At 34.3% G+C, this 18,000-nt stretch overlaps 1 protein-coding gene and 1 non-coding gene across 2 annotated transcripts in view; both read right to left on the bottom strand.

The window, feature by feature from the left end:
* Positions 1-291: 291 nt before the first annotated feature.
* Positions 292-18,000, bottom strand: part of DCK (deoxycytidine kinase) — a 31,247-nt gene continuing 13,538 nt past the window's right edge. Inside the window, exons 3-7 of the mRNA XM_003931954.3 lie at positions 8,654-8,847; positions 7,482-7,629; positions 4,921-5,036; positions 4,103-4,193; positions 292-1,854 (exon numbers count right to left, since the gene is read on the bottom strand). Of these exons, the coding sequence (XP_003932003.1) occupies positions 1,828-1,854; positions 4,103-4,193; positions 4,921-5,036; positions 7,482-7,629; positions 8,654-8,847 (576 nt within the window). The 3' untranslated portion in view covers positions 292-1,827. The remainder of the gene's footprint in view (positions 1,855-4,102; positions 4,194-4,920; positions 5,037-7,481; positions 7,630-8,653; positions 8,848-18,000) is intronic.
* LOC120363810 (small nucleolar RNA SNORA36 family) lies at positions 14,347-14,472 on the bottom strand. The gene has a single exon (XR_005579248.1). It is a non-coding gene; the product is annotated as a small nucleolar RNA SNORA36 family (small nucleolar RNA).

The raw sequence follows: 18,000 nt of genomic DNA, 5'->3' as shown, positions 1-18,000 counted from the left end.
TAAGATCTGCATCTCTATTTTAGAAACATTTTACAACTCTGTTCTTTAAAATATGACAGACGTTAAGTTCTAGGCGGCTCAGTATGTAATGCTTTAAGTTTTAGGCATAGCAGAAGAGAAAATTCTGGAGAAAAATAGCCTTTTATTATTAATTACCTTTCTAGGAGAGCAACCTATAAAGAGCCAAATATAAATTCTAATGGAAGACATGATATAGGTAAGAGATACAAGAGATAATGCAGACCACCACCCCTAGGCTTGATTCTCTTATGACTAAGACACTGGGACAACTTTTGAGTCATGATAAATAAATAATAGATTTTTATTAGCGTCTTTTCAATTCTACAAACTTTTAAAGCCATTATACATTTTTAAAGGTTAATAAAAATCACTGAAATATGTCTACACTTAGAATCAATGTAATTTGTACAGACAATTTTCACCTTTAATATTCATAATTTTTTCTTTAAAAGTAGAATAAATTTTAATTCTGAAAAGATGTAACAATTTCCATGAAAGCAGGTCCACTGTAGTACATGAGGTTTATACTTATTAAGAAATATTTAATTAAGTAGACACATTCATTTATACCAAACAAAAAAAAATGTTTATGTATCATGAGACAGTTTAAATATGTACAGTAATTACAGATTTGAAATTAAGTCCCCTTTGCAAATATCAGTGCATCTGGACTGGTTAATCCACTAAATTATTATTTTGAATAAGAAACCAAAAACAAAAATGACATTTTGGAAACAAAAATAATAGTTTCAAAATGAAAGTGACCTTACCCTCATTTTAAAATGCATAAAATTTTCTAAAATGTAAAATGGAAAGGTTTAATACAAAGGAAAAATACTGCTCACCTTAACTAAACAAACTGGAAAGAAAATATCTTTATATACAGAACTAAGATGAATCCATGCAAGGTTTTACAAATGTTCGCATAGATGGTTTAGAGATAAGTAGTTAAATGTCTCAATTAACTACTAACCTCTGTCTTCATTAATTTTATTTCCTAGTTCAACAAAAAACAATAATGCTTTCAGGATATACTATATATAAATCAGGATCATTTTTTATCAGTAATTTCTCTGAAAAAGAGAAAAAAACTTAAAGCAGAACCCTACAAAGGAAAGCAAACTACAAAGCAAACAGTAACAGTGTTTGCAAAGTAGAAATGTGTGACTTTTATTTTAACTTTGAAATAGCAGGCTACCTAATTAATCCAGACAGTAGAGAAAGCAAACTGAGGCAGGAAATAAGAGGTGGGCTAAACTGCTAAGAAATAATCATTTAAAATAAAACTTTAGAATCCTTATTCTAGGGATTCCTTTAATTCCACTTTGCAACTTTTAATAGGTACACTAATTTACACAGGGCACACTACCAATTACTGTGTAACATTAAAGCTTTCAGTTAAGAAACTGGTTAGCAGTGAGGTGAGATGCAACAGGGAAAAAAGCTAACCTGCCAAGGAAGACAAAAGAGCAGCAAGATAGAAGGAAGCTGGATCTTTTATAATGTAGTTTAGCCACTCGAACCATCTACCCCTACACTTGATTCTGGAACCATCTACCCCTACACTTCCTGCTATGAGAAATAATGTATTTGTCTTTAAATGTCTTTTTTTTTTTTAAAGAAAAGAAAAGAAACTGGTCAAAAAGCTTTCCATGAGATTCATTTTAAAAATCTTTTTGTTTTCCTTAGAACAAAGATGGTTAAAAACTTGGGTTTTCTAAACAAACTTGTATTAATATGAAGTTAGGAAGATACACAAAGCTGAAGTGTCTGGAACCATTTGGCTGACTGCAGTCTTCAGCAAGATCACAAAGTACTCAAAAATTCTTTGACCTGAGGAAAGGAAAAAAAATCAATATAATTCCTTGACTAATTTTAGATATCTAATATTCACCTTCATTTAAAAGTATATTCGTTGAAGATCCCAGCTGTATAAGCAACAATCACAATGTCATAGCATTTACTTTCCAAAGAAATGTTGTTAAGACAGGGTGCAGTGGCTCATGCCTGTAATCCCAGCTCTTTGGGAGGCCGAGGTGGGTGGATCACTTAAGGTCAGGAGGTCAAGACCAGCCTGAACAACATGGTGAAACCTCGTCTCTACTAAAAATACAAAAATTAGCTAGGCATGGAGGCGTGCACTTGTTATCCCAGCTACTTGGGAGGCTGAGGCAGCAGAATAGGTTTAACCTGGGAGGCGGAAATTACAGTGAGCTGAGATCATGCCACTGCACTCCAGCCTGGGTGATGGAGCAAGGCTGTCTGGGAAAAAAAGAAATACTATTAAATACTTTAGTAGTATAAGATGAATGACCTAAAAGGTCATTTTAGGAGTTTATTGCTCTGTTGCCCAGGCTGAGTATAGTGGTTCAATCACAGTTCACTGCAGCCTTGAACTCCTGGCTAGGCACAAACCACCATGTCTGGCTAGTTTTTGTTTGTTTTTTATAGAGATGAGGTCTCACCAGTCTGGTCAGGAACTCCTGGGCTCAAGCAATCTTCTCATCTCAGCCTCCCAAAGTGCTGGGATTACAGGTATGAGTCACTGCATCTATCAATCTAAGATTGACATAATTCTAAAAATAGCTGTAACACCAATTTTATAATCTCTTTATTTAAATACCATAGACTATTGACATGTGCAGCTTCAACACTGATAAAATTAATAAGCACAATAGTTCAAGCAACTTTGAAGATGAAACATATAGTAGATTTGTCATGTTTCTGAAGCACAGATGTGAATTATATACTCTGCAATGTCAGTGTGTAGGGAAAATCATATAAGGAGTCAATGAACCTAGCCAACTGACCACAATGTAAGAATACACTTGTTCTCTACATATTCTATCAATAATTCTCAAGAGACAAAGATTATCATCTTGTAAAAATACTTTAAAAAGTCAACCACTAGCACTATTAATAAAAGTAAATATAATCATGTGAATGATTCTTAGTCAAAACAAAGTAGTGTTAGATAAAATTAAAAAGTGGTTTTACAAAGTCAGTTAAATTGATGGTTAGTTGTTAATACTGACTTAATTTCATTTACTTTAATAGTATTATAAGAGAATTTGTCCTACATTTTTAACATCATTAATAGTATGAAGAGGTCACTGGAATTTTCCAGATAAGCTTTAGTTCATATCAATGGGAAAAACAACTACATGTATAGACTACAATAGTTACATAAAATGGGAAGATTTTCAAAATTCTTGAAATATATCCCTTATGAATGTTAAGTCTCTATTAAACAGCAGATATGTCACAAAAGAAATGAAAAATCTAATTTCTCTCAAAACTAAACCAAACAAATTGTGGTTTCTTCTTTATAGTTTAATCACTGAGTTATCAACGTGGGTAAAGGGACATTTGTTATACAAATTCCCTTATTATTCTCTCTCAAATGTTCATCAATAAATTCTCACCCAGTCCCTTTATCAATATGGGCACCACTTACTTATCAGAATACGGTGAACTATGATTAAGATAATGACTCAATGATTAGGCAATGCCAATTAATCCTTGACATGATCTGAGATGAAACTCAAAACTTTTAATCCTTTAATCACAGAGTTTAGCCAACGTAAAAATGGATGAGATCCATATGCTACAACTTTAAATATCCTCCATATTGAATTTGGTTGAAAAAGAGAAATTTAATTTCACAAGCAGTTTATTATTAAAATATCTAAAGCTTGGTGGTATAGGGAAGAGAGGAAGAAATGGGGACAAAGCAGAGAAAAAGGGAGTGAGAAAGAATTTTCGTTATGATTTTCCCTATCCTACAAAAAGAGGCACTAAAGGATTTAAAAAAATCCTTATTTATTTATTTATTTATTTATTTATTTATTTTCTAAGAGATCTGTCAGATTCTGAGATTTTGAAGCATCCTTATTTTAGCTCAGGCCACAAAGCTAGACTTCAGTCAGGACTGGGATCTAAACAGTCCAAAATCTTCTAAAGCTCTTAATTGTTTCTTAATGTAACTTTATGGAACCTTTTCTGTTAGAAAATTATTTTCTCACAAGTTAGTATATTTTTTTAGACAAAACAAATATTAGTTTGTAGTCTAAGGATCTACCTTTTCCACCAGACTTTCATGTTTGTCTTTAAAGTCTTCATTAACATCCAGTGTTAAGATAGGCACCTCTTGAAGATAATTGAAGTTGGTTCTGTTTAAAAAGAGATTAATAAAATAATCAGAAATTTAGAAAAAAAGAGAGAAACATTAAAAATTCATTCTTATATCATTGGAAACTCAAAATGTTGTCAACCATTTACACTAAAGTTACTTTGCAATACTTTATCTGTCAGGCCCTTCTTTCTCATCAAGATTTACCATATGGAGCCAAAAAACTCAGATACAAAATATATAAAGCTAGGTACTATAACATACAATTCTCTTCAAAAACAAAAAACAGACAATAAAGTAGGAATTTCTGCATTTTAAAGATAAGAAAACTAAAGCTCAGAATTGTCATTTTGAAGCTCAGAGGCTATTCAAGGTCACACATTAATAAATGAGACTGGACTTGAACCAAGACCTGACTAATAACAAAGTCTATCCTCTCAAAAATTATGCTATACAATCTCCCAAGTCAAAATTCGTTCTGAAAGAGTACCTAAATAATGTACAGATATATTTCCTACGTTCACTTAAAGTGAAATTTCATATGTTATGCTATCAATATTACCAAGTTTTTATAAAGTTATAAAAACTTTAAGAACATAGGATCTCATTGCAATCAAGAGAATCAAAATCTATACCTAGTTCTGGAAGATACCAGTAAGTAAATGACTGAAAATTTTACACGTTGCTAGTCGTATCTTCCAAATTTTAGATTAAAATTTAACAAAGATATTTAAAACAAATAGTAAATAAAAATAAGGACGCCTTACTTCAGTGTCCTATGCAGGAGCCAGCTTTCATGTTTATGATGAAGCTTCTCTAAATATTCAAGAGGAATGCCTTGCTCTTCATTTCTTCCCCTTATATACATTCTATGTAAGCATTTCTAAAAGCCAGTAATAAGAGATGGAAGAAAAAGACAGGGAACAATTATTCTTGTCTGCTGTCATCAAAATTTTCTCTTCTGGGTCTCTCTACTCACACTAGCCAAAATCTCTACATACCACTTCTTAAAAGTTGAAAAAAATTATTTTTCCCTCCATGAGCTTTTCAGCCACATGGTGGCTCTAAACCAAGCAGTACTTTCAAAAATAAGTTAAAGTAAGTCTATAAATTTTTGGTATCCACACATGAAATATACTAAGTTTGATAAAAAGGAGAAAAAAAAATTAAACATCTACTTAAAATTTTCAGAGACAACAGCTAAAAGATAGGCCAATCTATACAGGTAATCTTACTTTGCTGTTAATCAAACTTGATTATAAAACATCCATGTTCAGTTCATGTAAAACCACTAAAGGCAGTGGTTCTTCATGTGATGAAAGCTCTATACCAGCACAACGAAAACAACTTTGGAATGTTTTATGCCTGTCCTGTAGTTGCATTATCAAATAAGGTAGCTACTAGCCGCCTGTGGTTTTTAAGCACTTGAAATATGGCTCATGTGGTGACCAAGGAATTAAATTTCTAAATTTTATTTAATTTTAATAACCTTAAATTTAAATAGCCACTTTGGACAGTGCAGCTCTGGATTATGTTCCCCCAAAAGTACACCTAAATAAAAACTTTCGTATAATTTTTAGGGGTTCATAGACCCTGAGAAACTCCTCATGCATTTCAAGAAATAAAAACCTTCAACCCAAACGACATGCATTAAGACCATGGCAGCGGCCGGGCGCGATGGCTCAAGCCTGTAATCCCAGCACTTTGGGAGGCCGAGGCGGGTGGATCACGAGGTCAAGAGATCGAAACCATCCTGGTCGACATGGTGAAACCCCGTCTCTACTAAAAATACAAAAAATTAGCTGGGCATGGTGGCGCGTGCCTGTAATCTCAGCTACTCAGGAGGCTGAGGCAGGAGAATTGCCTGAACCCAGGAAGCGGAGGTTGCGGTGAGCCGAGATCGCTCCATTGCACTCCAGCCTGGGTAACAAGAGCGAAACTCTGTCTAAAAAACAAAACAAAACAAAACAAAACAAAACAAAACAAAAAAACCATGGCAGCATACAAACTGTTGCAAAGTCTACTCTCAATTCTCTTTCAATAATTAAACAATCCTTTCTTCAAAGGATATCAGAAACAATACTGATGAAATAAAGTTGTGTGCTAGACTTCAAGATGCTATGAATGTTTCTATCAAAATGAAATTATTAGTATTTATGTTTTTTGGTTTATACTATTTTTCATAACTTCAAGAAATCTTTTCAAAAATAAAAGTGAATTCTGAAATTATAATTGCTAAATTCTAGTTTACTAAATATTGATTATAAATGTTTCAAGCAAAATGAAATTATTCGTATTCTTTGTTATTTTTCACATTTTTATTTACTATGTAATTAAAAACAAAAAACTTTCAGAAGTAAAAGTAAATTTCAAAGTTGAAATTGAAAAAGTCACTTTTGAAACTGCTAAATAATTGCTAAATCCTCACTTAATGAAGAACAAAATCATTCATTGGAATCAGAAACCCAATTTCTTTAAAAACTCAGCTTCAATAGCAACACATTATTCTAACTAATTTTTCGGGCAAAAGTTATGACATTTACGTTCATCAGTGCCTACCCTGTGACTCAAGGAAGAAATGAGAATTAAAAAACAGAAACAACAGAAATGAAAGCACCAAAACCAGAAAGCTTCTGATTAAATATAAGATCTTAATATTTAGGTTAGTTTTATGAAAGGTATCTATTTAGTCTTTCTGTATTCATTATATAACATCACATGTAAATAGAATAGCTATGCTACAAACTATCACAAAAAGCACTTTTTCAAGTGAACTCTCTTAATTGAAAATGGTCCTCTAAGTCTTCCCAACTATAGCTGGCATTATTCACTCATTCCAAGCCACAAACAACCATAATAAAAGATTTCTTGAAAAGGATCTCCATACTCCATTCACTCAATAAATATTTACTGAGCCCTTACTATGTGCTCCGACACTGCCTAGAACTGTTCTAGGGGCTGGAAATTTAACAGTAATCAGAACACCCAAGGTCCCACCTCATGAAGCCTATATTCTAGGAGTTGCTTGATCACATTCCTTACTTTAATTGTGATGAATAAGAGAGTCTGCAAATGTTGGGAAGAAATAATGAGTAAAAATAAAAAAGAATTGAGGAAGCATAAAGAGCCTAAAAAAGCAAGTTGGCCAGTCTGTGATTCTAGTTTGCTGAGAAAAAAGAATACCTCTATCTATACAGTTACAAGTTTCTAATTTGGAGTGGGAGGTTGGAAGGCTGGAGTAAACTAAATTGCCCTCATTACATACCACTGAAAAGAGTTCTAAATATTTCTTTAAATTTTCATGAAACACATTTTTATTGGGTTTTACCTCTGGAGTGGCTCGAAGATAAATGATTCCATCCAATTCAAGGCTTTGGCCAAGTTGGTTATTCATCCAGTCATGCCAGTCTTGATAAATTGTCCACTCTGTTTCATTCATGCATTCAGATTCATACAAATTAGACGCAAAAATATACCTAAAAGAGAGTCTTCATCAATACATGTATCATTTCCAAAAAAAAAACCAACAAAGAAATAAAAAAGAGAATAAGAACATGAAACATTCTCCTAAATCCAGTGGCACATAGTGCCGTGGACAGCCAAAAAAGACAGAAGTCTTTCCATCTACAGGAAATATGTTCTTGGCCAATGGTTCTCAAAATATGGAGTGAGGATTCCATAAATCCCCAAGATCTTCTTAGGGGTTCTGTGAGAGGCCAGATTACTTCATATACCAACATACTTCAAACAAATGAACATACCGTTAACAGATTAACTACAGAAGCATAAATAAAAATCCAACTCTTTTTAAATAAGTGAGGCATTAAAGATATCTTCAAAAATGTAAAGCAATGATACTCTTCTAGCTACTTTTTATTTTAGAAAATATCATTGTTTTTGTCAAATTTATATTAATATGTAATGATTTTATTAATTTTAAATCATTTTTATGCATATTAATTTTTAGTAACCTAAATATCAATAGGACAAGCCCTTTGCACGCCGCAATAGTTATTAAAAATCGAAAAGGGTCCTAAGATCAAAAGTTTGAAAATCTCTTTTCTGAGCTAATTTTGGAGGTCAAAAGAATCCTAGCGTAAGTAGCAATTCTAAGGCCCCTTAGAGACTTTTATCTTCTTGCTCCAGGTAAGAGTCTAGGATATAGATCCAGATTTAACCAGAGTACGTGATAATTTTAAAAGGGTTAGAGGAAAAAACAACTTCTCTGCAAATTTAATTTGAGATGGCCACCACCATATTCCCAACAGTTTCTATGGAAGCTAGGGATTATAAATGCAATAACTTTTCTAATGCCATTAGTACCAGACTACTGAGGGATTTAAATGTCATTTTCCATCTTAAATCCCCTAACTCAGCCATTCATATTACCAATTCCCAGGAAACGCTAAAAAAAAAAAAAGAAAGAAAGAAAGAAAAAGAAAAAATGTCCAGTTCTAAGACAAAAACTTTAAATGGCCAAGTAAAGTCATTTATACATACCTGTCACTATACACAGATCGTTCAAAAAATAATACCGGTTTCTCTGCATCTTTGAGCTTGCCATTGAGAGAGGCAAGCTGAGCTCTTATTCGACTGAGACAGGCATATGTTTGGAAGGTAAAAGACCATCGTTCTGGTTTCTCATACATCATCTGAAGAACATTCCCACCATTTTTCTGAGACGTTGTAAGTTCCTATTGTGAATGTGCAAAAAAGAAATGAAAAGCAAAATAAATGATCAATAGGGCTGTTTTAATATTTTAAGGCTAAAAAAGAAGAGTTAGATAAATAAATGCAATCATGATTAGTAAAACCAAGATGATTAAGTTCCCTTTCTCATACTCTTTCTCAATGTATTTTTCAGATTGCCTAAGGTCTGGAAAAATCCTTAGATCTTTCTCACAGGAGGTTACAAACTAATAACCTATGGAAGAAATCATTGTTTGGCCCAAAAGACCTTTGTAAAACTTTGACTTAGTTGTCAATATTATTGTCAATATTTAAAAGCTAAATAATTTCACATAAAATATTTGGATTTACATCTTTTTAAAAATGGAGAAAACAACAACAACAAGAAGAAGTAATACCATACCCATCTTGGCAAAATCCCTCTTGGCAAAAATCATCTACGGCCAAGTCGCAGATGCCTCCTTTAGATGGGATATATGTTCTCCAGTTTAGCAACCTCCACCATTCCCTGATGATTTTCATAACAGGTCTGATGTATTCATTTGGCTGTCTGGCTCCTTTAGGCACTTGTATTTGTAACCCTCCAATCTTCTAATAGAATAGAATAGTTCCCTCCCCAAGATTTTGCAATTCAATAATCTTATTGTCAGAACCATGTTTTCCAGGTTGAGGAAAAATGCAAATGTAGATTTTAAAATGAAGTAAAACTCTATCATCTACTATCTGAATTAGAAATAGCATATGGAACACATGAATTATTTTTCTCTTTCTATATCATTTTTCCAGTTCTGTCCACCAAAAGGCCTATGAACAATGACAACCTTGTAGGAATATACAACAATATCACCCAGATTATCATCTCTAAATACCATTTCCCTCTGAAAGGAATTAGAATTCTGATTCTAAATCTGGGTAAGAAAATATACAAGAGGAGCGTCACCTTGTATATTTTAGGAAACTATTACAAACCACTGCGATTGTGCCAAGGACATAAGCTGCCACTGGTCAAAGAATACTTGGAACATCTCCAATGGGAGGCAAAAATTCATGAGTTTATAATACTAAAAAACAAACAAACAAACAAAAACAAAACAAAACAAAAAACTCTAGTCATCTTCTAAGGCTCCTAAGGCATAAATTAATTATTCTGCAAATGTGTAGATACAAAGAAAAAAAAAGTCACATTTTATTCTGGCATTTTCTGTAGAAATACTTTCAGGATAATGAAGTAGTTTATGAGGAAGAGGTCTTCCTTTCTAAAGAATCCCAGCCAGTAAATTCAGAAGGCTGGAGAAGGAATATCACCTTTTGTAATACATACCAATATACTGCAATGAGGCAACAATTAGCAATTGATGCTAAAATTATTAGAGAAAACTTAACTGGGAATTTTATAATGGATGAATCAAGCTGACAACACCTGAACTGACCGACTGATTTTAACATCACAAAACACATTTTCTTGATGAAAAGAAATACATGTCACCAACTAGGACTCTTGCCAAAAAATAATTGAAAGTAAATCTAATCAAGCATCTGTCGACCCATAAATTTACAGGAAATACAGAAAACTGAAAAACATGTTAAATTTTGCCAGAGATACACTCAGCCAAAACCAGAATGAGGAAAATTATATAGAACAAATGACTTATATAGAACAAATGACTTAATTTTCTTCAACAAATAAATTATAAAGGAAAAAAAGGAAGAGGCAACCAACAGATTAAAATTTAAAAAGCATATTAAGGCCAGGCACAGTGGCTCTTGCCTGTAATCCCAGCATTTTGGGAGGCTGACGTGAGCAGATCACCTGAGGTCAGGAGTTCGAGACCAGCCTGGCCAACAGGGTGAAACCTTGTCTCTATCAAAAATATAAAAAATTAGCTGGGCACGGTGGCACATGCTTGTAATCGTAGCTGCTTGGAAGGCTGAGGCAGGAGAATCCCTTGAACCCGGGAGGCAGAGGTTGCAGTGAGCCAAGAACGTGCACTGCACTCTAGCCTAGGGGACAGAGCAAGACTCCGTCTCAAAAAAAATTAAATAAATAAATAAATGGCATATTGACCACCAAATGTAATATATGTGAATTTTGTTTGGCTCCTAATTTCAACAAATTATGAAAACATATGAGACAATGGGGAAATATGAACACATGATGATAAAAATAATTATTAATCTTTTAGATGACATTTTTTAAAAGACTCTTTATTTCTAGAGTTCTCTGAGTCTGTTTTCTCCAGATGAAGTAATATGTTCTCTAAGTATAGTAAAACTGTAGTTCTTCAAAGTATAGAAGAAGCTCCGGGGGTCCCTGGATCTTTTCAGGATGCTAAAGTTCTGAATATCTGTTCATAATGACCTAAGTATACTTATAACACTACTGAGCTGTACACTTAAAAATGGTTCAGATGATAAATTTTATATTTTTGCCACAATAAAAAAGTTAATCACCAAAAAAGACCACACATCTCTTTTTATTTGAATTTCTCAATAAACAATGTCTCTTGCCCAAAGCAATTTCAAAGTTTACTATATTAAAATAACTTAGCCAGGCACGGTGGCTCACACCTGTAATTGCAGCACTTTGGGAACACCAAGGCAGGTGGATCACCTGAGGTCGGGAATTCGAGACCAGCCTGACCAATATGGAGAAATCTTGTCTCTATTAAAAATACAAAATTAGCCGGGTGTGGTGGCACACACCTGTAATCCCAGCTATTTGGGAGGCAGAGGCAGGAGAATCACTTGAACCTGGGAGGCTGAAATCGCAGTGAGCTGAGATTGTGCCATTGCACTACAGCCTGGGCAACAAAAGCGAAACTCCATCTCAAAAAAGAAATAATAATAATAATAACTTAGAGAACCAATTTTGATTCATCACCTAATCAAAAAATAAACTAGTTCTAAAAATAAAAATATGTAAATTCAAACTAAATCAAAAATCTGTAACAGAATTTTCAGCTATGAAGATGTTACTGTTTCTTAGTTTAATAGTGTAACAAATTAGAAAATTAACAGTAAGCCAGGGTATCATTATCGGTTCTTCAGGATAACCTAAGAGATATAAAACATTTTCTTTTGATCCTATGCATGAAATTTGAGACAAACTGTGAGGTTTTTTTTGCATGCAATCATGAATGTTAAGAATAAAATATGTATTAAAAATTTATCCAGCCAGATGAGGTTGCTCAGGCCTGTAATCCCAGCATTTTGGGAGGCCGAGGCAGGCATATCGCTTGAGCTCAGGAGTTCCAGACCAGCCTGGGCAACATGGCAAAACCCTGTCTACAAAGCACAAAAATTAGCCAGGCAGTACAGTGGCATGCACCTGTAAGTACAGCTACTACAGAGACTGAGGTGGGAGAATTGCTTATGCCCGGGAGGCGGAGGCTGCAGTGAGCTGAGATTGTGCCACTGCACTCCAGCTTGGGTAATACAGCAAGACTCTCTTGTCTCAAAAAAAAAAAAATTATCTATAAAATACTGTGCATCATCTTTACCAAACCAAATGTTAATTTTATCAAGTTTTCTTCTCTGAAAACTATCCAGATAAAAAATTTGAATGTGTGAGAGTGAAACTACATTAAATAAAAATTGGTGGAACATTTCTAGACAGAAAGCAGTTTAGCTACATTTACTGAAAAAAATCAGTACCTTTTGGCCCAATTAATTCCACTTTTGAAAATTTAGTTTTAAGAAATAATCTAGAATACAGGTTTAACCATAAAGATATTTATCACAATGCTAAGCAAATAGGTTATTACTTCAATATTACTAAGTATTTATATTAATAATAGTACATCATACAATAAATTAGGCTGCCATTAAAAATCATTTACAGTAAATTTTTAAAGACAATTTTAATTGCCCTGACATAAATATTATGGGGTGTAGGGAAGAAACAGAATACAAAGTATACTGTTTCACCAAGTAAGATCTAAGGTTATTTCTAGGCAACAAAGTTATAGGTAAGTTTTAGTCCCCTCTTTTGATAATTTTTAATACTTCCTTAACTTCAAATAGTAAACAGATCCGTTTCACCAAGTAAGATCTAAGGTTATGTCTAGGTAACAAAGTTATAGGTAAGTTTTAGTTCCCTCTTTTGATAATTTCTAATATTTCCTTAACGTCAAACAGTAAACAGGTCTTCCTTTATAATACTTTTTAAAATTATGTATCACCTCCACCAAACTGTAATATATTACTATTATTTCAACTATGTAAAAGATACATACAGGGTGGTAGGATTATGGGTATTTTTTATTCTGTTCTCTATAATATATATCCATTGTCACTTTATGAAAGAACACTTCATTGTTTTGTAGGAAGTACAGATTATTGCCAAGGTAAGTAAAATAAAATAGTAAAAAAAGTAAAAAAAAATAGAAATATCAAGGTCAGCTATAAAATGAGTTATCTTTTAATTCTAGGGCTAATCTTTGTAAACATTGCAAAAGAGTTGAATTAAGTTCAACTGAAAAAGATCAGAGTCTACCAAAGAAGAGAATTATAAAATAACCAACAGGCCAGGAGCAGTGACTCACACGCATAATCCTAGCACTTTGGGAGGGCAAGGAAGGCAGATTGCTTGATCGTAGGAGTTTGAGACCAGCCTAGACAACACTGGCAAAATCTCATCTCTATAAGAAATATACAAATTAGCCGAGTATGTTGGCTTGGGTCTGTAGTCCCAGCTACTCAGGAGGCTGAAGTCCGAGGATCATTTGAGCCCAGGAAGTGGTGGCTGCAGTGGTCTGAGGTTCACCACTGCATTCCAGCCTGGGCAACAGAGCAAGTCTCTCAAAATAATACAAGCCAACAAAAATTATCACATCATTTCAAAAGGTAGAAGTAGAAGTACTTTATCAAGCATTCTTAACTAATTTTCAAGAATGACTTATTAGGCCAGGAGCAATGGCTCACATCTGTAATCCCAGCACTTTGGGAGGTCAAGATGGGTAGATCACTTGAGGTCAGGAGTTCAAGACTAGCCTGGCCAATATGGTGAAACCCCATTGCTACTAAAAGTACAAAAATTAGCCTGGCATGGTGGCATGTGCCTGTAATCCCAGCTCCAGCTACTTGGGAGGCTGAGGCAGAAAAATCGCTTGAACCGGGAGGCAGAGGTTGCAGTGAGGCAAGATCATGCCACTGTACTTAAGCCTAGGCGACAGAGTAAGACTCCTTCTCAAAAAAAAAAAAAATTACTTATTAAAAGTAAAAAAATATGTCATTGTGTCACAGATAAGTATGGTTTATACCTTCTTTACCACACTTACTAGTTTTTCAGGGGCTTATTAGTGGTAAGAAGTGGTGGATAAACTAAAATAGTATTTGGTAATGCATGTTAATTAGCTTGATTTAACCACTCTACAATGTAGACATATTTTAAGACATCATATTATATACCATAAATATATATAATTTTTATCTGTAAATTTAAAAAATTAAGTATCAATTTTTTAAAATATGTACATACAATAAAGTTTATTGGACTTTCTTTATTTTGTAGGCTAGGGATAAATGAATAGAATAATATTTTCTATCCGATCATTTTCCCTAGCCAGTTTCAGTGTTCCAAGCTTTAATTAACAGAGCAGGGAAGTTCCCCTGAACTGAACACTTTGAAAATATCTTAATTTTTTAAAATTAAAATAGTACTTCACAATTAATAACAGTGATCCTCCAAAAGAATTCAGCTCAATGGAAAAAGAAGACAGAGATGGCTTCCTAACAGTCTGCATATCTCAAAAATAAGCTAAAAGGAAGCAATTACCTTAAAGCTTTGGGCCTAAATAACAACATAAATCACCATATAAAGTACATTATTGTTATGTTTAAAATCCTACCATACAAAGATTGCTAATAATCTGAGTGATATGTTTTAAAGATTATTCTTCCCAGGAGAAATTTGGAGAAAGGAGAGATTACATAACCTTCTCAGGTGCTTTGCCTCTTAACTATTTTGCCAAAATTAGTGGTATCTTATCAAAAGTATAGCAACACTTCAGCCACTAGGTGGCAGGTTTAAAAAAAAAAAAAAAAAAAAAAGCTAAAACTGAAAAAGCTAAGCATGTGGGCACACAATTAGTTACTAAAGGAAGAGATCAGAGGTACCAAAGGTCCAATTCTCCCAGATTCACAAATGCCAAGAAGTGTGACAAAACGAGAACATCCAAAGTAAGACTGACCTTGCCAAGGTTAGGTTTGAGAACAGTCACTTCTCAGCACTAACAGTATTCTAAGAAAAACTGACATTTGAATAGTGGGTGATTCATACTACAACCTTAAGGAACAGATCAAGGATGAGTCTGGAGAAGGACTCCTGGATGAAGAAATAAAATCTCAGTTCTTGAGTTTAGTAGAAGAAAAAAGAAGAAAAGGCTGGATGTGGTGGTTCATGCCTGTACTATATTAAAATAACTTAGCCAGGTGCGAGGGCTCACACCTGCAATCCCAGCACTTTGGGAGGCTGAGGCAGGGGGATCACCTGAGGTCAGGAGTTTGAGACCAGCCTGACCAACATGGAGAAACCCCCTCTCTACTAAAACTACAAAATTAGCCAAGTGTGGTGGCGCATGCCAGTAATCCCAGCTGGTCTAGAGGCTGAGGCAGGAGAATCACTTGAAAACAGGAGGCAGAGGTTGTGGTGAGCAGAGATAGTGCCACTGCACTGCAGCCTCGGCAACAAGAGTAAAATTCCGTCTCAAAAAAAAAAAGAAAAAAAAAATATCCAAAGATACAGGGAAACCACCCACACAACCATCCTCACATTCCACAACTGTATCTCAAAAATACTATCCTCACAGTGTGAAACTGTTTCCAGAAGTATATAGAGAGAATTAACAACATAGCAGTCCTCAATACACATGAGAAAGTTGTAGCTACCTTCCAAGAATGTGCATTGTAACATCATGAAGACACGACCAGATTTCAATAAACTCTGATGAAAGAATATGTTAATAGGATCACCAGCATGCTAGTCATAAAGAATGAACAGTTTGGCTTTCTGACTCTAGTACATGGAAAGAAAATGTCCCATCCGATAAACATGGATGTCAGATTCAGAAAGCTGTAAGTCTTAAAATGAAGACAAATGTATTAATGCACCGTAGTTTGAGGACATAGTCTGATTAACATGATCTAACTAATTCCTCTGGGCTCTGATTCCAAGCTCAACAGACAACCGTATTATAAATTGTCTTCCCTTGTATATGAAAGCAATGTTTTTCAACTTCTCTGCAACCTAACTAAAGGGTTCAATATACTCCCAACAGCAATAGTGATTCACTAGGGTGATGATTTTTAACTAGGAGGCATCTCACATATTTGAACCTCCAAGAGACTATTATTTTAAAAAGTACCTAAATCCTTGAGATTCTTTCTGTGTGTGCAAATTATGGAATGCATGAGAAACTTTGTACATGTATATAATGTGTAGTAATCAAATCAGAGTATTCAGGGTGTCTAGCACCTGTGTACAACATTTTTTTTGCATTCTACTCTGCTATAAAACACTGAATTATTTCTTCAAGCTTCCTGCATGTTTGTATACTTTAACTCACTCCTCTTCACCTTCCCGTCTCCCCACCACTTACGCTTCCCAGTTATTGTTGTCTATTTTTCTACTCTCTATTTCCATGTGTTCAAACTGTTTAGCTCCCACAGAGATTCTTATGACTTCCTTCCACTGGTTGAGAATTACGGGCCAAATAAAGAATAAGTTGATCTAAATTCAATTGCCTTAATGATTACACTCCTTTCTGCAAATTAAAATTTTTCACATTTTGGTTTTATATATCAGTTTCTGTGCCCTTGGTTAATGTGATGCATGCTGAGAGTCAAATCACATATGTGTCAACAGACCTTAAATGGAGGTCACCTAGTCCAATTCCCTGTTTAAGAATCCCCTCTATATTTTCCAACATTGGTTTAATTTGGTTAGTTTCCATCTAATACCTGAGGATAACTGCATTGACAGCTGACCCCAGAAATAAGAGGAAAAAGAGTTGCTTTTAGAACTCAAGTCTCTCATTTCAAAAGGTAAGTAAACTTGAATAAGTGCTTTATAAAAAATGCAGTGAAAGAAGACAGATGACCCAGAGGAAAATGGGCAAAAGGACCTAAGTGGGCACTTCACAAAAATCAAATGACCAATAAACATATGAAAAGGAACACAACCTCATTAGCAAGCGGGGAAACACACACAAAAAAATTTCTCTCTATATATATAAAACACTCAGCAGAATGACAAAAACTGAGAAAACCAGACAATACTAAATTCCACAATGCAGACATATTGATTACACTGTGGAGAAAGAAAATTGGAAAGCCACTTTAGAAAACAGGCATCATAAGCATTCCCGGTAATTTTACTTCTTATTCCTACAGAAACTTCCACATGTATACAGGTGAATTCATGCTCACACCAATACTGTTTATAAGAGCAACTAACTGGAAATCACTCAAAAATCAATTAAAGGCATAAAATGGACAAATAGTGATAGATGAATAAAATTAAATACTATAGGCCCCAAGTGGTAGCTCATGCCTGTAATCTCAACACCCTGGGAGGCCAAGGTGGGCATATTGCTTGAGCCCAGGAGTTTGAAGCAAGCCTGGGTAACATGGTGAAACCTCATTTCTATAAACAATACAAAAACTAGCCGAGCATGCTGGCACACAGGCATAGTTGCCTATGATTCTAGCTCCTTAAGGAGGCTGAGGAGGGAGGATCACCTGAGGCTTGGGAGGTTGAGGCTGCAGTGAGCCATAATTGCACCACTGCACTTTACCTGGGCAACACAGTGAAATCCTGTCCAAAAATAGAATATTTTTTAAAAAACAAAATTTAATACTACATAGCAATGAAAATAAACAAGCTATAGTTGCATGTAACAATATGGACAAATTTCATCAAGGTATTAAGTAAAAGAAGCCAGAGGAAAAAATGCAAACAATGTAATTCCATTTACATAACATTCAAAAACAGATAAAATTAAATTATACTTGGAGGTGTGTTCGTGTTTGGTCAAACAATTTTTAGGAAGCAGGAAAATTATCATCACAAAAGACTGGGAGTGATTACCCCTAGCAGAGCAGTAACGTAAAAAAGAAGATACTGTGGTTAGAGAAGGCAAACAGGGACTTCTAGAATA

This window comes from Saimiri boliviensis, chromosome 3, assembly GCF_048565385.1.
Source record: "Saimiri boliviensis isolate mSaiBol1 chromosome 3, mSaiBol1.pri, whole genome shotgun sequence".
Taxonomy (NCBI): domain Eukaryota; kingdom Metazoa; phylum Chordata; class Mammalia; order Primates; family Cebidae; genus Saimiri; species Saimiri boliviensis.
The sequence above is the reverse complement of the archived record's forward strand: the minus strand, read 5'-3'. Positions and strand labels throughout refer to the sequence as shown.